A 21,461-nucleotide genomic window follows, 5' to 3' on the forward strand; every position below is an offset into this window, starting at 1 on the left:
CACAAACACTGCATGAAATATACTCGGAGTCGAGAGTGGATTTCATGCTCTTTATTCAGCTCATAGTGGTGAGGAGGAATGAATGTTCCCCCATAATATCTGCTTTATATACATTACAGTGGTACGCTTCAGGTTACATACGCTTCAGGTTACAGACTCCGCTAACTCAGAAATATTACCTCGGGTTAAGAACTTTGCTTCAGGATGAGAACAGAAATCATGCTCCGGCGGTGCAGCGGCAGCGGTAGGCCTCATTGGCTAAAGTGATGCTTCAGGTTAAGAACAGTTTCAGGTTAAGAACAGACCTCCGGAATGAATTAAGTACTTAACCTGAGGTACCACTGCATTTGCACAATGGGCTGCACGTGATTGGCTAATTCCAGGATTCTCCTGTAGGCCAATCAGGTTGTGGATTCACTTCCACCTGGAGCTGGATTGAGTGGCTCCTGTGGACCAATCATACAGCTGCATTCTGAATCCTATTGTTCTAGGACCAATCAGACTGCTGCATTTTGGATCCTATTGTTCTAGGACCAATCAGACTGCTGCATTTTGGATCCTATTCAGCTCAGTACATAACACTGCAGCAGCCTCTTTGCTAAATCGCTTTGGATGAAGATATTTTTTGTCTGCCTGCTCACAAGTATAGCATGAAACAAGGCATAGTATTTGTTTGTTCATTTAGAACAGTGTTTTCCAATATTTGTGTTGCCATTTGTTTTTGGACTACAGTTCCCATCATCCCTGACCATTCGTCTTGCTAGTTAGGGATGATGATAGTCCTCTGGGTATAGGGCAGTATATAAATTCAAATAGATAGATAGAGATAGATAGATAGATAGATAGATAGATAGATAGATGATAGCAGCACATGTGAAAAGGATCTAGGGGTCTTGGTGGACCAGAAGCTTAACATGAGTCCACAGTGTGATGCAGCAACAAAAAAAGCTAATGCTATTCTAGGCTGCATCAACAAAAGTATAGTGTCCAGGGACTCAGCTACATTAGTAAAAAAGAAAAAGAAGCACAAATGCATAAATAACATTGTGACAGAAGATGGCACTGTACAGTTCGATCTTTGGCAATGTGATTTTGCATTACTGTACAGTGAAACCTCAGTTGTCGAACATAATCTGTTCCTGTTGTAAACAAAAGCCCATTCGGCTTCCAAAATGTTCGACAACTGAGGTACAGCTTCCTATTGGTTGCAGGAATTTCCTGCACGCAAGCGGAAGCCGTGTTGGACATCCAGCTTCCGAAAAACATTCAGAAACCGGAGCATTTACTTCCGGGTTTTCGGCGTTTGGGAGCTGAAACATTCCAAAACAGAGGCGTTCAGGAACTGAGTCTTGACTGTATGAGATTTACAACGCGTTTTCCTAAAACATTTTTTGATGTGTCTAGATCCAGCCCAGATCAAGGGAAGTAATAGTACCACTCTATACTGCCTCAGTCAGACCACACCTTGAGTACCGTGTCCACTTCTGGACACCACAATTTAAGAAGGATGTTGACAAACTGGACCATGTGCAGAGGAGGGCAACCAAGATGACCAAGGGTCTGGAAACCAAGCTTTATGAGTAACAGTTGAAGGAACTGGGTCTGTTTAGCTTGGGGAAGAGGAGTCTAAGAGGAGCTATGATAACTATCTTCAAATATCTCAAGGGCTGTCACATGGAAGATGGAGCAAGCTTGTTTTCTGCTGCTCTGGAGGGTAGGACTCGAACCAACGGATTCAAGTTACAAGAAAGGAGAGTTTGGCTAAACATCAGGAGGATCTTTCTGACATAACTGGCCAAACAATCTGAATAGTTGTGCAATGGGTCACCTACACCTGGATAAATTGTGCAGTTGTTCTATTGTGTTAAGGGGGGGGACGACAACATTTTCTGAGTTCAGATGGGGATGGGGGTGGAATCTGAACAGAGAAAATATGGGAGCAGGATGTTATGTTCATGATATCACGCAGATGCCCTGTAAAAAAGTGAGTGAGCAAACTGTGGTTATTCTACAGTAAATGTGCAGCGTGGAAGCAGCTCCTGTTTCAGACTACTGTTTTCAGGATAGGGTTACCAACTGGTCTGGAGCAAATTTAGAACAGATCCCGTGTCATTCTCCATTGAATCACAGGCTTAAAATAGAAAGCTCGGGCAAGGGTCCCAGGGAGGGTATTCTGAAGTTAGGGTGCCACCATGGAAAAGGCCTTGCCCCAAGGTTAGGAGGAAGCAAAGAAACTTATTTTGAGTATTGGTTGGCTTTCATTTCATGATCTGAAAAAGATAATAGATACTTTTGCATATATATATTTTTAAATCACTGATTTTAGGACTTCTGCAGTTCAAAAATTTGGCTGTTGTCTGCTGCTTGGAAAAATACTGAAATGTTTATGTGTGTGTACATATATAATGGCCACATAATAGTTTATTTATCAGTCATCATCATCATTTTATTTGTATGTCACCTTTCCATAATCAAAAGCATGTTCAAGGTGGCTTACAACATGTAAAAAATTACATAATACCCCCACCTCCTTCAAAATTTTGTGTAGGCTTTATTTTATTTGTTAACGGCAGGTGCTTTTTTGTCCTTTAGTTAAAATTGCTTAAAATGATCTGTACTAGTTGCTAGAAATAGAGAGAGATCATCCAAAAACAAATCAAGCATAAGATAACTTGTTCTACTCGTTTGTTGAATTGTCTCTGTTCAGTCTTCCCCGCATACCTTTGACCTCTATTATTGCAGTAAAGTTTGTTTATCTCACTATTTGATATAATACAGGAGCCTGCCACATTTGTCAAGTATATGACTATTTTTAACCGAGTTAAACGCTACACGCTCTTATGGTATGTTGTGCAACAGATATCCTCTCGTGTCATCTGACATTTTGCCCAGACACTTGTGCTAAATTTAGCTTCTCAGGAGGGATGCAAGACAAATGAATAAATGTCAGTTTTTGAAACAAGATTGTGGCATGGGAGGGTTTGATTTCTTGAAGACAAACGTCAAAGAACTAATGGCTGTTTCAATCATTGCATGCTGCATTTTTAATACTGCATTGGATTGGATTTTGCTTTTGTGCTCTGTAAAGTCAACCAGAGAATATCTGCTGATGTATGTTTAATAAATAAGAATAAATTAATAATATGGATGTTTCATGGGGAACCTAACCTTTTGAATGGGGTCCTCATTCACCTTTGAGGTTGAATTGGGAAAGCGTTTGTAGCCCTGCTCACAAACATCCATAAAAGCAAATAAATTATACAAGAATATATACCAAAGATTGCTGGCAACACATTGGGAATCTTCATACCACTGCCTAGCATTCCAAGCAACAGCAGCCACTGTCAGTTGCACAAAGAATCTCCAGATAAGTAAACTGCTTGATATGGTCAGTTGACTTCTATGTGCTTTTGCAATGGGGAAACTGGCCCTAAATGACATGTGTTCCAGGAAAGTCAGCAAGGTAAGCCATGTTTTGGTAATTTACAGGAGCATCACAAAATTTTTTGGAGTGCTGCCTACACACCCTTATGAACCTCCCAAAGAATCATGGTATCAGGCTTCAGGGAATCGCCTTCCTCCCCCTGTGGCAGTAGATAAGCAGAACAAAGGAAAAGGAATCTTCTTACCAGTTAGAAACTTTAATAATCACAGCGAGAGAACAAAAAACCCATCTCCTAGGAATGGCGGTGCTCCCAATTAAGAATCCCACCCCCCGACGTCCCCATTAATCCATGTCATTGCTATGTCTTGTAATCCTGAGCTGGTACCCTCTGTGCTTTGTGTGCTTTCTGTTCTGCCACTTTCTCAGCTCTTCTTGACCTTCGGGAGAGTGGGTGAATGCTTTCCGGAGACAGTGAATCGGTTAACCCTCTCTCTTTGTGTTTCTTCTCCTAGCTGCTCCCCATCTGTTATTTCCCAGCTTCTGCCTTCTGAACGATGTCCCTCCTCAAACCAATGTTCCAAATCTATACTGTCCTCCTGCTCCTGGGAAGATTCAGGATTCGGATCAGGAGCAAGGGGAGGGGGGGGTGGAAGCTCCCACCATTCCTCCTCTGTGCAGCCCTCCTCAGCACGGTCCCTGACACATGGTAACTGTAGTTTGCTAAGGGGGCTGTTGTTAGGAGAGTTGTTAGGAGGGGAGTTGTTAGGGGGGAGTTGTTAGGAGACTGCTATTCCCCTGACCGAGCTGAAATGCCCAGTATGGTTTAACAACATAGGCGCCAATTCATAGTGGCCCACCTCTTTTGACTCCCCCATAATTTTTTGGGAGATGCCCCCATGTTGAAAAAAAATAGGGGTGAAGGAGGCCGAACATGGAATGGCTTCAGTGGTCGGCTCCTTCTTCTCCTCCTGCTGCCATGGAGGGGAAGGAGGGGAAAGTACCCCCCACCCAGTGGCGGTGGCAAGAGGAGGCCGAATGTGGAACTGGGCATAGCACAGCATGGCTCCATTGGCCAGCAGCTCCTCTTCCTGCTGTGTGAGGGAAAGATGGGAGGAGCAACCCACGGCCAGCGGCAGGTGGAGAAGGCGGCTGAGCGCCAGAGAGGAGGAGCTGCCAGCCATTGAAGCAGCGCTACTGCCGCATTTGGCTCCACTCCCTGGGTCATCCCGACGTCCCAAGGTCACACCTCCCCAGTCTCCCTCGCAAGCTGGCACCTTTGTTTAACAAACAGTCCCTCTTCCCAGGGAACTATAGCTCTATGTGGGGAATAGCGGTCTCCCACAGTCCCCTTAACTAACTATAATATAGTTCCTGGGATTCTCCAGAGGAAGCCATGACTCTTAAAGTGGTACCACAGTGCTTTGCATGTATACTGGGGATGTGGCCAAGGTTGTGTGGGGTAGGTTTGTGGCTATTCAGTGTCACTTTGCACATGCTTAAAAGATTTTGGGCTGAATCCTAGGGCTGAAAACTAGAGTCCTTTTGAACCCTAATTCAAGTTAGTTCTTTTCTACACAGTAGGAAAGCGCTTGCCATTCTATTGTCATGTTTATCTCCCTCCCCCCCCCCCACTTTTCCTTTGTTTTTGCTAATTAGAGGACCAGACCTTTCCCCACATTTCCTAAAATTCAGGAACGCTTTAATTAAAAATTCCTGTTAATCCTCATGGTGAAATATCAGTGATATTTGCCAAGCAAACAACGGCTAAACAGTGGTGTTTACTCACCAAGGCAGTGCGTGCTTGTTTAGATTCACCTTAGTTTTGCTTAAATTCCTGTTGCATTTGCAGTTTTACACACTACCCCTCCATTGGTTGATCCCCCTCCATTTCAAATCTGTGTACATGACCTTCTGGTGATATTTACCCAGAGAGAGCCTGAGACTCATAACAGTGAGTTCCCCTAAGGTTTAACTTGTCAGCCTGAGTCAGCAATCAGCTAAAATGGTGTTGAGGAGCTCGGATAACAATATTGCCTCCCTCGGTGTATGGTTCCCTGTCAATCGTAAAGAAAGGGCTCTTCACACAAGAGGCTGTTTTCCTACAAAGATATCCCCCCTGTGTTTGGGCTTTGGGGGAAGTACAAAAAGGTGGGCACTGTCACTTACGAAGAAGGTCCGTCCCTCCTTTTCTTCACATGTACATCCCCAGGAAGCAGGAAACCGTGGAGCAGCAGCAAAGGAATGGAAAAATACTCAAGTGAAGAACCAGCGTTTGCCTCTGCACAGCTGGACTGAGCAAAGTCAACCGGAGTTCAGCCACTGAGCTAAATTTGCATGACCCATTTACATGACCTGATTTCCCCAGCTGTAAAGGAGTAACAGTATTTTGTGTTTTTTCCATATTGGCCATATAATAAGTAGCCATCTCTCTGTCTGTCTGTCTGTCTGTCTGTCTGTCTGTCTGTCTGTCTTTCTCTCTCTTCCTTCAGTGCACATTGACTAAATTTGCATTAATATAATGCAAACATTAATGTCTGAGTGTATACATGAAAGGTACAAAGAAAACATTTTATCCTTGTAGAGAAATGACAAGTACTTCTTTTCACTGGAGGGGCAAATAATAGCCTGGGGAAGGATTTTAACAGAAAATTTGTGGGAGGGGGATCACACCCACACACCCCATAATCATCATCCAAACTGAGGACCTAGGTGGCTGTTCCTAACTCTTAAAAAGCGAACAAACCAATAGGTCTTCTGCACGGATCTCTCACGTGATGTCTAATCTGGCCTCCAGATTAAATAATGCAAAACAAGCATATTGGCAAGCATGTGGTCAATGCGTAATTTTTCTGTTTCAGCTAGGCATGGTGGGAAGGGTCAAGGAAGACCTGAGTTATGGGTTCTCTGAATTACAAACCAGTCTTTCCCATTTCCCATTAGAAATTATTACAGCACACCAGCCACCATTACAGAGATACTCTCTGCCAGGAATGGATGAATCTGTTGATTTGGTTTCACTCAGAATCTAATTTCACAATCTTCAGTTCAGTTCACCCACCTTGCCATGTCAGTTTGCGAACTGTGTTTCCCCAAAAAAGTGTTTATGAAGCCTCATCAGCATTTTTGTGTAAATTTCTCTTAAAATAGACACGTTTATATGCCATTTTTGCATAGCCATTTCCCATAATATAATGCGTATTGCTATTTCTCTCCCCACCCCATGGCTAGAGAGCAGCACTGGAGTAGTCAGAGAAGTGCAAATTTCAAAGGCAGGTGCATTGGAAAAGTGCAAATTGGGTAAATTTGCCTTTAAAAGTGAACTAAATCAATTCCCCCCCCCCTGCACTACTCTCTAATAAGAAATCACATTTGTTGTATCCAAACCAAGGCACAACTGAGCCATCAAAGGAGTTCATAAACCAACCTGTTATGAGTTAGTCTAGAGTTGAAGGAGAGGTTAGCAAGACTTGTTTTAGCAGTCACTGCTGGCTATTTGGGGCCAGAAAGAAGAAACAAGTTTTCAGAACTTGCACTTCTCATTTCACACCGCTACTTTCACATCCTCTGTTGTCTTCTGCTTTTGCCAGTCTTGAAGTGACAAGAGCTCATGGATTTAATTTTGCAGGCGAAAAGTTATAATCTTTTACAAATGCTTTGAGACTGACTGCTAAATTAAGAATTCCTAGAGGAACGTATTATTGCAGCCTTTACACTACTAATAAAGCCTAATTACTGTTTTGAGACATTCCCAATTTGTTCAGTTGAAACTTTGAGCTTCTTTTCCATTGTCTGTTAAATTCAAACATGCAAAAAATAGGGTGACTTGAGGGCTTTGCCCTCAAAATAAACATAAGAGAATGAAAGTACTAGCACTGTATCCCCTGAAAGATTCAGCAAGGGTGTCAAATGTTTGGAGAATTTTTAGCTGATTAATCATCTGTCTTGCAACTGATTAATCAATTAATTAACACTCCATATTACCAAAATCTCATTGTAAGTGGCTTTTAGGGATACGGCGAGGGGAATTGTACAAAAATGGAGAGCCAAAACAAAATAATGCTATCAGTATTGCTATAAAGACTTCTTTACATTTTTCTTTCTCACAATCTGGGTTTCTTTGCATTAGTGCATGGGTGGGCAAACCCACCCAATTGCCTTCTAGATCCGGCCCGTGGACGGTCGGGGAATCACTGCGTGGATCGCCAGCACGTGGATCTCCAGCACACACGTTCTTTCCCTCTCCCTCCTTCTTCCTCACATGGCAGTGCTTTTCTCTTCAGGGATGGAGCAATCTTGTCCCATGCCAGGCGCTGTTGATGGCAGGAGTCGGCTCACCCACCTGCCCGCCTCAGCAGGGCAGTGCTGTGAAGGGGGCATGTGATGCCGGCTGCTGTTGTGTTTTTCTCCTGCTCCTCCTCCCTCTCCCTCAGTTTGTTCTTCCTTCTCTGTGCCCCTTTTCCGTGCTGCTTCCTCGCATGCTTTCTTCGTCACCGCCTGCCTGCCTGCCTCCCTCCTTCATTCCTCCCATGGCATTCAGGCAGGTCATTGTGGTGGCTGCGGCCGCCACTTGCAGGTTGGTGGGCAGCTCTGTCTTCTTCGTTTTTTTGGCGGCTCTGTCTTCTTCTCTGTCGTGCAGGTGGTGGGTAAAATCTTCGGCGATGCCTCAGTTCCCCTACCTCCATCCGCGGCTCCTCCGCCAGGGCTGCTGTTTCTGTCTTCGCCAGCCAACAGAGCCTCCTACCCTACAATAGCGCCTGGCTGGCTGGAGAAGCCCAACTGTGGCTATTGGGACGACAACTGGGACACGTAAAGCGAAGCATCTTCAGGCCTCTTTGCGGGCAGGCAAAAATCATTCATTCCTCCCCCAAAAAATATAGTCCGGGCCCCCACAAGGTCTCAGGGATAGTGGAATGGCCCATTGCTGAAAAAGTTTGCTGATCCCTGCATTAGTGTAATGGAGCTGTGAACACAAGATGGAGAGGTTCAAAGCTAATGGTTGGTTGGGCACAGCATTCCAAATTATAGAAAGTTAGCATAATTTACAGTTAGGCTGGTATAACTTACCCCCATTCCAAACTCCATTCAGGAGTAAGGCTGACTGCTCTCTGAGCCAGCCCAAGCCTGGCCGAGGCAAAAATAAGCCTTTGAAATAGAGTTTGACTTGAACCATCTTTGCCGGTGCATATGCTTCTGGGTTGCTAGGTTATGTAGCTGAGCTGAAAGGAGTTTGGAATAAAGAGTCACCTCCCTTGTCCACAGCATGTTCAGAAGCAGAGAGAGAGACAGGAGCTGAACATCTTAGGGGGGAGTTACCCAGTTACGAGATAATGACAACAGAACCAGAAGGGAGGGGGCAGCTAGCTGAGAGCGTGGGGGACCCCCCTCACCACAGACCTGGAGGTCCAAATGTATCAGAGAGTAAAGGAGTCAGAGGGAGGAACTTCCCATTGGTGCCCAAAAGGCTACAGAAGTCAGAAGGAGGATTAGACTAGCCAGCTGCAGAGAGCTGTGTATTTGTGCTCGCAACATGATGCTGTAATAAAAGGACTATAAATCTATCAACTGCTTGTTAATTCTTATCTGTGAAGTTACCAAAGGAAGGGGAGGACTCTCCATGCCTGACACCTCATCCTAGTGGATCTGGGGTTCAGATTGCTCCGTAAATATCCCTCTTTTCAGGTTTTCTTTCCTTAATGTCAGCAGATACCAAATGGATGGCAATCAGATAGTTGAAGCCAGAAAACAAAATTGGATAAAAGTCATAGGGACAACCTGAAACATTGTTTTAAAGTTCTACTTTAGGCATTTTCTGTCGGTCTCTCTGTCTCTCTATTTATTACAGCGAACCTTCAAAACAAGAGGCCAGATTTTTATAATGTTTGTTGGTGTAGATCAGTCAGAATAATGTTCTTAATCACCGCCTAAAGGTCTTGTCTTAGCAGTGACAAATAATTCCCATAGTATGAAGTCTCACCATGGACGATGGTCAGCTGCATCTGATATTTCTAAGGAAAGCAATGTCCTTGCGTTCCTTGATACAACCAATGATGTCTTCGCATCCTGCAGAGTTCAAAGAATAGCACAAACAGATGCTCTCCTTGATAGATGCATGCCTTGAATGCAGAAATGATGACCTATATTTTGTTCTAGGAATGGCAGGAAATGTCATGTCTAAGACACTGCATTGCAGTTAGTCTTCTCAAGGTTTGCAGAAGAGTTAACAACAACAAAATTAACATGGACAAGAGTGTTAACAAATATCCTTTCCTTTGTTTTACGTACTGTTTCTCCAAATTGTGTGGAATTTTTAAAATCAGCAATTTTGATAAACATAGTACATAAAACAACAGAAGTGTTTTTACATGGCTACACAAACTTTATTAGGACCAACCAAAATGTCGCAAATTACCGAGTGAGCTTTCAAGTTCTACAAAATGCTTCATCGAACTGAATGTTAAACGAAGTAGAGGTGGACCTAGGACACCTGGGATAGCACCTGAAAGAACCTCATCAATTTACTGTGCATTCCTATACACGTCAATGCAGAAGTACATTCAGCTGAGGTCAGTTGAATGTACTTCCAGGTAAGTTTGTACAATAACACTGCAACCCAGCAGTACAATCTTGTGCACACCCACTCTGAAGTAAGTGTCGATGAATTTGAAGGTTCTTACTCCCCTGTAAGTGCACATAGTAAGTGTGGAGAACCTTTGGCCCACCAGATGTTGATGAAATGGGAAAGTAGGGGCAGAACTACACTCATGGTTTTTAACATTAAGGAAGGGGTTTGATAACATAGATGGACACATGAAGTCCTACTTTTTACATTCATAAAGCGTTATTACCTTGTTTTTTCATCACTTATTTTTTATCATTTTCTGCAGCTGTATCGGTGAAATACTGTGCATATGTCTCTATGTAGCATTTTGCCTTTTTCTTTTTATTGTATTCAAACTCTGACCCCTCTCCAAAGGTATTCGAAAGGCAGTGTTCAGTTTCTCCTCCTGCCTTTTGCTTCATCCATCCTAGCAGTATGTTTTCATTTCATTGTTTTTATTTCCGGTTTCTCTTTTGCAGTCCATGCAACAAAGGACCACAAAGGGAGGGAGGGAGAATTAAAATGTGGCGCCAGAGGGCAGAGCAGAGCAACCAGCGACCAGCAGCAGGAAAAGAAACCATTTTGGAAAATGGTGTGGTATTACTTACATTGGACAGGGGAAAACAAGGTAAAAGACATTTTAACTAACAGGTATGCCCTGTGACATTTTAGAACGACATACCATATTTTTCGCCCTATAGGACGCACCCGACCATAGGACGCACCTTGTTTTAGAGGGGGAGAACAAGGGGGAAAAAATCTCTCCCTCTCTGCGCAGCGCCCCTTCAGGAAGCAGCAGGAGAAACGGAACCCCTTCCATTTCTCCTCCCGCTTAGCTAAAGGGGCGCTGCGCCTTAGCTGAAGGGGCACCTACCCTTCAGCAAAAGGAACCCAAAGCCTTTGGAGCGCAGCAGGAGCTCCCACTGTGCTCCGGAGGCTTCAGGTGGCTATCTTTGAAGCCTGGAGAGCGAGAGGGGTCGGTGCACACCAACCTCTCTCGCTCTCCAGGCTTCAGCCGAGCTTCCCTCACCGCCAGCCCCGGGGAGCAGCGGGAAGGCTGCATGCAGAGCTTGTCGGGGCTGGCGAGGGAAGCCCGGGTACAGGGACCACACATTTGCTCCTTAAGACGCACAGACATTTTCCCTTAGATTTTAAGAAGAAAAAAGTGCATCTTATGGAGCGAAAAATACGGTATCTAATATTCTAATGGGGGAAATAACGTTAAACAGGTCAGTGTAGATCTAGCCCAGGACTCTGAACTAGATGGGCCATTGGCCTTATCCAGCAGCAGCTTCTTATGTTCTCCCAGCATCCCTGCTCATTGACACAGCTTGCTGGGGCTGATGGGAGTTGTAGTTCAGGAATATTTGCAGGGTCAGAGGTTCCACTCCTCTACTCTGGGTTTAAAAGATTGCAGCTTTAGACTGCAATTTTTCCAAGTTCCATGCTAAGTTTCCTCCTTGTCCCACCAGAGTCCCCGTCTGACAAGAGATGCAGCTCTAGGGTTTCTTGACAATGTAATAATTAACAAGTCACCAGTACTTTAGAAGAGCCTTGTGGATCAGAGCAAAGGCTCAGCTAGTCCAACTACCTGTTTCCCATTGTTGGCATCCATCTGTCTTGAGAGACAATGGTATGCTCCTTCAGCGGTGAAGTCAAACTGCTGCGTTAGCAGCACTGAAATGACCTCCCTGGGATGCAATCCTGGGCAGTGTATATGGAGGCCCTGGGCTGCCCAGATGACAAGACCCCTGTCTCGGCTTCGCTGATGTGGTCCAAAGGTTCTTTAGAAAATCACAGACCATAGGTGTGGCAGTTTGGTTTGCTTCCTGCAGCCTGAGGCTGTCACACAGCTCAATTACCTTCTGCTTTTGACTTAGAACAAGTTATCCATCTTCTCTCTCTGTTTGAAGGCAGTATTAGGCATTTCCTTATTCCCATAGTGGCTGACCAAATGCCCATGGGAAGCCCACAAACAGAACATGTGATAGCACTTTCCTGCTCATGTTTCCCAGCAGCTGATCTTCTGAGGGATGCTGCCCCGATCCTGGATCGTAGCTCGCAGCCACCATGACAAATACCCTTTGAAAGCAGCAGTGCTTTTTTCTTGGGGGGATGCAGGGGGACACATTTTGTGAATCTAAGTTTGGCCTCACTGAGGGGCAGAGTAGGAAAATGAGAGTAAAAGGTAAAGGGACCCCTGACCATTAGGTCCAGTCGTGGCCGACTCTGGGGTTGCGGCGCTCATCTCACTTTACTGGCCAAGGGAGCCAGCATACAGCTTCCAGGTCATGTGGCCAGCATGACTAAGCCACTTCTGGTGAACCAGAGCAGTGCACGGAAACGCCGTTTATCTTCCCGCCGGAGCGGTGCCTATTTATCTACTTGCACTTTGACGTGCTTTCAAACTGCTAGGTTGGCAGGAGCAGGGACCGAGCAACGGGAGCTCACCCTGTCGCAGGGATTCGAACCGCCGACCTTCTGATCGACAAGTCCTAGGCTCTGTGGTTTAACCCACAGCGCTACCCGCGTCCCTAAAATGAGAGTACCTACCCCTAAACATTTTTTTAATAGGAAAAAAGCACTGGATAGCAGTATCAATAAGTCACCAGCTTGGCTATTCTTAGGCTGTGTATACCTTCAAAGCATATTTGAAACGCATTCTGTCCCTCAAAGAATTCTGGGCATTGTAGTTTAACCCTCAGATAGTTATAATTCTTGGCAACCCTTGACAAACTGCATTGCCCAGAATTCTTTGATGGAAAGAATGTGCTTCAAATGTGCTTTAAAGGTGTGGTATGTACACAACTGTAAAGAACTCAAATGTGAAATTGCTGATTTTCAAAATACGTAACGCTCTGAGACTCAGGCTTTCTAACTGAAGACAGGAAAGAAGCCAAGGTAACACATCTGTTTGCCCTCAGAACTCTAATTCTCTCCCTGGAAGAAGTCAGTTCAGGCACAAGTATCTACCTTACATCTTTTGATGTCTAAAGAATGAATGTAGCATCTCAGTAGCCTGTCCAGTTTTGCAGCCTAATAGGTTGACCTGTTTGGATTTCCCTTACTTGTGACAAAAGTTAGCTGCTAAACTATGGCATAGTAGACAGACACTCAGACTTAAAGTGGGTAAACTCAGGTTCAAATCCTTGCCTGGACATGAAACACATTGGGTACCTTTTGGCCTTCCACTGGTCTGGTTTGTATGATACTCAAGCCAAACCATAGTTTACTGGGACTATGCAAATGTGTAAACTTTGCTCATTCCCTAAGTTTTTTGCTTGTTTGTTTTTTGCTCCCATGGCTTAGTGAGTGGTCTGAACCCAGGTTTGTGGTAAAGGTTTTTTTGGGGGGTGGGGTGGGTTTTTCTATAGTTCATAGTTAGTGAGTAGGAAGCTCTCCGATAAGCCTGGATTTGTACATCACACAAAACCAAACCATCACTTGACTCAGCATGCTGGTTGCACAATCCTGGTAAGCCATAGTTTGGTTTACCATGTTGCAAAACCAAGCCAGTGTCTCCCAGAATGGCTTACTTTGCAATGTTGTTTTGGGGGTTTAAAAACTCTCTCTCTGTGTATGTATGTGATGTGTGTGTAACCGTGTGTGTGTAACCCTGAACTCTTCTGAGGAAGTATGGGATAAAAAACTGAGATTACATGTGCTAAAAACAACCCTTGAAAAATATCAGTCCGGCCATAGTCATTTGAAGATTGCATGGCCATTGTAAACTCCTTTCCAACTTTCAGCAACATGGCCATATATGGTTTACTTGTACAGGGCAATAAATAAATAATGATGTAACAAAAAGGTCAGGCTTATGTCATTTCGGAAAGGGATGTTGCAGAAAGCGAAGTTCTACAGATTATAATGCTGCAGGGAGAAAACTTGAGAGGGGAACAAGTCACTTTGCCACAGACTTCACACAGGAAATCTGAGATTCAGAGCAACTTATATTTTGGCTTGTAATCGTCGATCATGGGGTGATCCAGAAATAAACTCCGCACTTCAAAGAGGGAGAGAGTTCAGAGCTGCTCTGCAGTTTATCAACACACAGAGACGGGAGAGAGATGCACCCGAAAGGGGATTTTCTGAATTAAGAGTTCACCAAGGAAAATCACTTCGGGGTAAACTTTGTTAGCTACAGCAGCTATAAGGTAATGCAGTTATGCATGCTTTGAATGCATTGGTTGGGTGCAGAACCTGTAATTTGCTTACAATGTGCATAACCGTTCCTTTCTCCAAATGTAGGAATGCATTAAATTAACTATGGGAAATGACTTACACATACGAAATCTTGGAAGACAAAGGACTTTTTAAACAGAATTTACTTTGCATCCTAAGTGGTTCACTAAAATGTAAATATGTAATTTATCACTCCTCTACCATAGCATATGCATCCATTCAAAAGGAATGTTTTGATGTCTTTACTTCTGAAATATTATATGCAGAGGTGATTGATATTAGAAGAGGAATCTGGATGTCTGTAGTGCCTGATCTTTCAACAGACCCTACAGGGAAATGCTAAAGCCATCTTAAGTTACTGTTTCTCTCAACCAGATTGTTTCTGTTATTTCCATGGCTATGGCAAGATACAACAATTGTGATGATGGATGCCAAGTGGTATGAATGTTGAAAGTTGGGAGATTCAGGACAGATTAAAAAAAAGCACTTCTTTCTGCAGCACATAGTTAAATGACGGAACTTGCTTCCACAGGAGGCAGTGATGGCTATCAATTTTGGATTAGACAAAGTCATGGAGGAAAAGACTATCAATGGCTGTTAGCGATCATGGCCTTGCTCTTCCCAGTTGGAGGCATTATGCTCCTGAATACCAGTTGCTGGAAACTGCAGGAGGAATGAGTGCTTCTTTGCTCACATCTTGCTTGTGGGTTCCCATATAAGCATGTGGTTGGCAACTGTTAGAACAGGATGGTGGGCTAGTTGGCTGACTGGCCAGATCCAGGTACTTATGGTAAGGACTAAAGTATAACAGATATAGGGGTGGGTGAGCGGACCGATTGCATGGAAGTGTTGTTGTTGGCATCCAAGATGTGCCAAGGCAACTTCATAAACAGTTTGATGTATCTAGACAGCTGGGGACTGGCGGGATCCATTTACTCAGAAATGTTTCATCATCTGGAAACTTGGTTCCCTGTGCTTTAGCAGACTGCAGTAATCGTTGTGGCAAAAATATATTTGCCTGACCTACATCCTATGTAGCTGATCTAAAAATATTAAGTCTCAAGGTCCGCAAGTTCCATCTTACGTGTTTAGGATTCGGGTGGCTGGAAATATACAGATCTTGCAACAGGCAATTGTGGTCAACAAACCAGAAGATTCCCACTGTACAAAAGCAGCTGGTGAGCTAAACCAAGGAAAACATTTAAACAACAACAACAACAACAACAACAACAACAACAACAACAGGGCAAGGAGGCAGAATTTAAAGGTGGCCAATCTGCACCCCCTGCCTCTGAAAGGAATGTGTGTGCATTTCATTATTGTAAATATATTTGCACATTTAATCCTTTGGATGAAATGAACACATACCCTGCAAGCATACCAGAAGAAAAGGCCACCATATCCCCCCCCCCCATGAGCGCACGGTGGCTATTTTGGGCATGGTGTTCTCGTGAGATTTTGCACTGAGATCTCACCCCGAAAAGCACTTTTTGCAGGGCCACAATCTTGTGTGACATCCCAAGACACATGTTTTTGGGTGCCATGAGAACACGCCCCCTCCAAAGTGTGTCTGGGGGGCTCCATTATCACTCATGGGTCAAGTGACTCATGTACAGACAGGAAGACATGCGTCCTGGTTTTGAGACGCTACATATTGGAGGGTATGTGGACACAGAAGACATTCTAGTTGTGGTAGCTGTGTGTGTGTGTGTGTGTGTGTGTGTCCATGCAATGCATTGGAGCACCCATGATCCGAAGATGATTACTGGACTGTTGGTCACCCTTGACCATTCTCCATGCTGCCTGGAGCTGATGTGAGTTGCAGTCCAAGAGAGCACCAGGTTGATGAAGGCTGATGTAGGCTTTGTACTACTAATCAGAACCCAGGTTTCCTGAGCCTTACATGTCTACAGCTGCTCATGTGGAGAGACCCTTCTCACATTCCACTTGATGTACAGTGGTACCTCGGGTTACATACGCTTCAGGTTACATATGCTTCAGGTTACAGACTCCACTAACTCAGAAATATTACCTCGGGTTAAGAACTTTGCTTCAGGATGAGAACAGAAATCGTGCTCTGGCAGCGCGGCAGCAGCAGGAGGCCCCATTAGCTAAAGTGGTGCTTCAGGTTATGAACAGTTTCAGGTTAAGAACGGACCTCCGGAACGAATTAAGTACTTAACCCGAGGTGCCATTGTACATAGGAAGGACCAGCAGCCACATGCTGATAAAGGGCATGGCTAGTAGCTATAATCCAGCCTCTCTTCCCATGTAATTGAGCATGTGGCCTGGAGAATATCAAAAAGGGCTGTAGTCACCAGTAGCCACCGGGAGACCTCTCTGATGTGGGTTAACGCTAAAAAGAGGGATTCTGCCAATAACCTAGTTAAAAGCCGATTTGAAATTCGATTTAATGGGCAGGATACCCTTGGCCCTTCTGTAGATCAAGAAAGGTCAAGAGTCTGGCCCTGACTCCTTTGTCCTCGGGTTCCTGCGAGTTCAGTTAGGGGGGAAACCATTCACTGAAGGACTTCTCCATTTCAGTTCCCAGGTTCCTTTTTCACAGAATGACACAGCTGTATTTTTGTTTTGTTAATGTTGGGCTCTTGTCATCACATTTAGATCAGACTTCCCCAACCTGGTGCCCTCTAGATGTTTTGGACTACAACCCCCATTAGCCCCAGCAAGCCTGGCCAATGGTCAGGGATGAGGAGCATCCAAAACATCCTGAGGGCACCAGGTTGGGGGAATCTGATATAGATCACCAGATTAGGGTTGCCATATTCTGGCTATCAAACTGCCCTCCGCCCCGCTATTGGGGCACCCTGCCATCTCATATCTCCTTCGCTCACCCACTCCCTGCCGCTAACCCCTTCCTCGTCCACCTGCTCCCCATGTCTTCCCTCCCCTCTCTTACTTTTGTTGTCTTACTCCTGCTCATGATGGGAGGCTGAGTAGCCCTGGGAAAGCCCTGCAAGGCCTGGCGACCGCCAGGAGCACCACGAAGCCTAACATGGCCCTGGGAAAGCTGTGCAAGGCCTGGTGGCAGCCAGGAACAACACCAGACCTAGCACGGCCCCCGGCAGGCTGCTCCAGGCTACCCAATATGTGTTTTCTGTTCTGGGGCACAGAGCCTTCTGAGCACGCGCGTTCCCCACAAAAAGTAATAATAAAATAAAAACCCATAACCTGGATATTTAATCCAAAATGCAAAAATCCTCCCGGATGGGGGTGCTGCCCCCCCAAACATTTCCGGGAAATCCCGGACACATGGCAACCCTACAGCTGATAGAAGCACCAGTAAGGCTTTGCACTTAGCATGTGGCCGTGAGGCAGGTTGCTGCGTTGAGGAAGCGAATCCCAATAATTTGACTGATTCCTCTCTCTGCTGTACCACAGCAAGACATGGGATTGGGGAAGTCTAGATACGTGTTCAAAGATAGGCAAATGCAAGTGTGAAAATGCAGCTCTGGCAAACTTCCCTGAAGTTGTTACACCAATGTCTGGCTTGGGGTTGCCTTACACGCTACAGTATATCTTTAGATGAAAATGCCGTGTCTAATGTGGCAGACGCGTGTGCCATACGCATACACTCCACAGGGGAACCATGACGGCGGCAGCTCTCTCTTGGGTATACTCAGGTTTCCCTCGGGGTAATGTGTGAAATGGCCGTCAGGTGGAAGGTAAGAGCCTCCTGGGATCTGGCAGCTCCATGGTGGAACTGTTCCTAGCAATCACTTCTTTCTGTCTGTGTGCCTGTTTGTATCAAACTGGTTAGCTGGCTTATATCAGGCTTCCTCAACTTCGGCCCTCCAGATGTTTTGAGACTACAGTTCCCATCATCCCTGACCACTGATCCTGCTAGCTAGGGATCATGGGAGTTGTAGGCCAAAAACATCTGGAGGGCCGAGGTTGAGGAAGCCTGGCTTATATGCTAAGAGCAGAGAGGTGAAATTTGGACAGCACCTCAGGCAACGGGAGTTGACTTAAAAATTCAGCGTGAGTTCAGCTTTACCTCATTGTGAACAGTCAGTATATTGACCTCAGGAGCTTAGAAAACAAAATGGCTGCCATTGTGTGTGTATGTATGTACAGGACTTTGAACCCTCTTCCAGCATATTCAGACAGTTGTCTTAGTACTGTCACAAACACCCATTGCGTTTCACGCTGTGCCCTCCTGAAGGAAATGTTCTTCCCTGCAATGCTCCTCCTCACACAATGACCTCCTGAGAGCTGTTTATTTTCCTTTATGTGTCATATGAAATACTTGGCAAATGTCAAGTTGCAACTTGATCTCTAATAGAGTATTTTTAAAGGGTGACACAACTCAGGAAAGGAGGACCTGGGAGGTAGGAGGGGAGAGCTGGTACGTGACAACTCTAGCAAGAGTCTCTTTTTGGTTTTGCAAAAAAGCATATAGTGGCCTGAAACTTAACACCAACTACTGGGAATAATCAGCTTTCTGTGATAAAAAAAAGTCCTACCTCACCCTCAGTTTTATTTTGCTCCTAGAAGTGAGGGTAGAAAGAAATTTGCGCAAAACGGCAAAGCTTTGTGAGTGAAGATGAAGGAGAGTTGCTCCTTGAAAGGCTGCTTTACTAAAGCTCAGTTGGTCAGAGTGTGGTACTCATAACGCCAAGGTTGCAGGTTCGATCCCCACATGGGACAGCTGCATATTTCTGCATTGCAGGGGGTTGAGCTAGATGACCCATAGGGTCCCTTCCAACTCTACAATGTGATTCTATAAGGCGTCACCCCTCCAACCCCAATTTATATATGAACAGACTTCCGCGTGTGTGTGGAAAGTGGGGTTACGTTGAAGGAAAGCAGTCAGCACAACCCTCCATTTCCTCCCTTGTGGACAATTTTTATAACCTTTGCTCTTATGCTCTTGCAAACCTATTGTACCTGCATGGGTGCCCGGAATGGAAAATGAGAGGGAATTATAGGGACAGAACTACCCAAACTATATAGAAATTTATTCATGTATGAGACTACAGTGGCAAGAATGTTACTTGCCGCAAAATGGAAAGAAGTCCCAGCAAAAGAAGAATGGATACAAAAACTTATGGAATATGCAGAAATGGCAAAACATACTGGAAAAATAATGAAATCAAGGTAGCAAATTTTTAATAAAAGAATGAGAATGGTTTATTGAATATGTACAAATAAATTGTAAACAGAACATTGGCAGGTTTATTTTAATATCCTGCAGTTTTATAAGTTTATATTTAAAGTAGATGAATAAATGAGTAAATTAAGTTAATTTGGAGATGCAGAAAATACTAAAAATAAATTTAAGGAAAGAGGGGGAAAGAAGTCAAGTTTTGAAATGTAAAAATGATTATAAAATTATTGAAATGTATAAAATTGAAAATTGTAAAATTAATTAATTAATTAATTTTTGAAAAGGAAAGGTAAAGGTAAAGGAAAGGGAAAGGAAAGGAAAGGAAAGGGAGGAGTGACAGAAGGCAGGACAAAGCAACAGCATCACACAGCCCAGAAACATTTTGTGAAGCTCCATCCACTGATGTAGATGGCAAGTAGTGAAGCTTCAATGGACAACCACGACTGGGGGGGGGGGAGGGAGTGTGCGATCGATCTCCTGCCAGTCATGCGCACAGGAATATCAGGTCCACATGGCCTGTTTGTGTTAGGATATTTCTGTTCCACCTTAAAAGGGAGCAGGATGTTTGTGTCACAGCCTGCGTATTTCCTCTTCACAGGATGTGTATGTTTGCTATTGCTTTCGTTTTCTCTCTCTGTCAAAGACTGACGCAGACAGTCATGTCTTTCTTTGTTCTGATCAACGCTGAATAAAAGCTTGTAAATAATGTTCTCCTGAGTGCGACTTCTGGCTGTGCATTATCTGCTGATAAGAGCGTGCATGAGCCCTGGAATGTGGCAAGGAAACTCGTGTCGCTAATCACTGATACTGCGTGACTACGGGAGATTGATGGATCGTCCGGCAGCACGGCTTGGGGCCATGATGGACTTTATCTCCCTGGCAGTATCCCAACAGTTTGCCGCCCCCATCTGGACACAACCTAAGTCTCATTTCTGTGCATTCCAGGTGTTTGGAGCCGTCTCTTTCCGACTTAACAGGGAAGATGGCGACACAGGTCACGGTGGCCAGGAATTCGCAGGCGGGAGCTCTAGGACATGAGGACTACAGCCTCTATAGCAGTATGAGCGAAGATGAGCTCATTGAGTTGGCCATCCAGCAAAGCCTGACGGAAGACCCTGCAGAGCAAACAGCTACACAGAAGACAACCACGCCGACCCACAACGACCCTTACTGCCAGAATTTCTACCTTTACCCTTGGCAAAGGTAAAGAAGCAAGGAAAGAAAGCAAACACAAAACACCCCACCTCTTCCTACTGTAAATTCACCGCATGTCCTGCACCCCAGTCCTAAACATTTGTGTTAGTGCTTCTGTGATTACTCTGTTATAGGTAGGTTAGATGTTAACTCTGGCTCTGTTGCCTGATACGGTTGCTGCTCTGAGGCTACGCAAGCCCTGCCCTGACTAGTAACCGGGCTGGAGATAGTCCAGAAAGACACCTCACAATATCCCCAGATAGCACATTCTATAGTTGGGAAAGTTCCAGAAAAGGAGAACCAAAATTATCAAGGGGTGGAGCCAGCCCCCTATGAGGAAAGGGGAGTAACAGGGGACACCATGGAAGTTTATACAACAATGCATCTGGAGAAAGCTGGCAGGGAAACAGGTTTTCTCTCTCTTGCAAAACACAAGGACTTAGGAACATATCCAGTGAAGCTGCATACTGGCAAAAGAAAATATTTCACACGGTACCTAGTTAAACTCTGGAATTTGCTCCTGCAAGAAGAAGTGACGGCCGCCAACTTGGATGGCCTTGAAAGAGCATTAGATAAATTTATGGAGGATAATGCTATTCATGGCTATAAACCACAATGGTTATACTCTGCCTCCACAGTTGGAAGCAATGATGCTTCTGAATATCAGTTGCTGGAAACCACAGGAGGTGAGAAGGCTCTTCTGCTCTTCTCCAACTTGAGGGTTTTCTACAGGCACCTGGTGGGCCATTGAAAACAGGATGCTAGACTAGATGGAGCATTTTCCTGATGCAGCAGGATACGTCTTATATTTGTCTGAAATCCTTGGAGGAAGAGAAGGGCAGAAATGTGTTGGTGGTGTTTTAAATGTCAGATTTTGGCGCTGAGTGAAATATTGATTAGCTGACAAGCCCTCAAATTGCTATTTGAATCTTCTGGTAAAAAAATATTTGACTGAATACACAGGACTAAAC

General features: G+C 44.7%; 2 protein-coding genes across 2 annotated transcripts in view; one reads left to right on the top strand and one right to left on the bottom strand.

The window, feature by feature from the left end:
- The window catches only part of LOC310706715 (endogenous retrovirus group 3 member 1 Env polyprotein-like), an 874,531-nt gene that overhangs the window by 27,044 nt on the left and 826,026 nt on the right, over window positions 1-21,461 (bottom strand). The window lies entirely within an intron of this gene.
- ASB2 (ankyrin repeat and SOCS box containing 2) overlaps window positions 13,798-21,461 on the top strand; it is a 28,723-nt gene continuing 21,059 nt past the window's right edge. Inside the window, exons 1-2 of the mRNA XM_083502107.1 lie at window positions 13,798-14,140; window positions 20,242-20,499. Coding sequence (XP_083358233.1) covers window positions 20,279-20,499 — 221 coding nt within the window. The 5' untranslated portion in view covers window positions 13,798-14,140; window positions 20,242-20,278. The remainder of the gene's footprint in view (window positions 14,141-20,241; window positions 20,500-21,461) is intronic.

Source organism: Podarcis liolepis, assembly GCF_965112155.1.
Source record: "Podarcis liolepis genome assembly, chromosome: 1".
Lineage (NCBI taxonomy): Eukaryota > Metazoa > Chordata > Lepidosauria > Squamata > Lacertidae > Podarcis > Podarcis liolepis.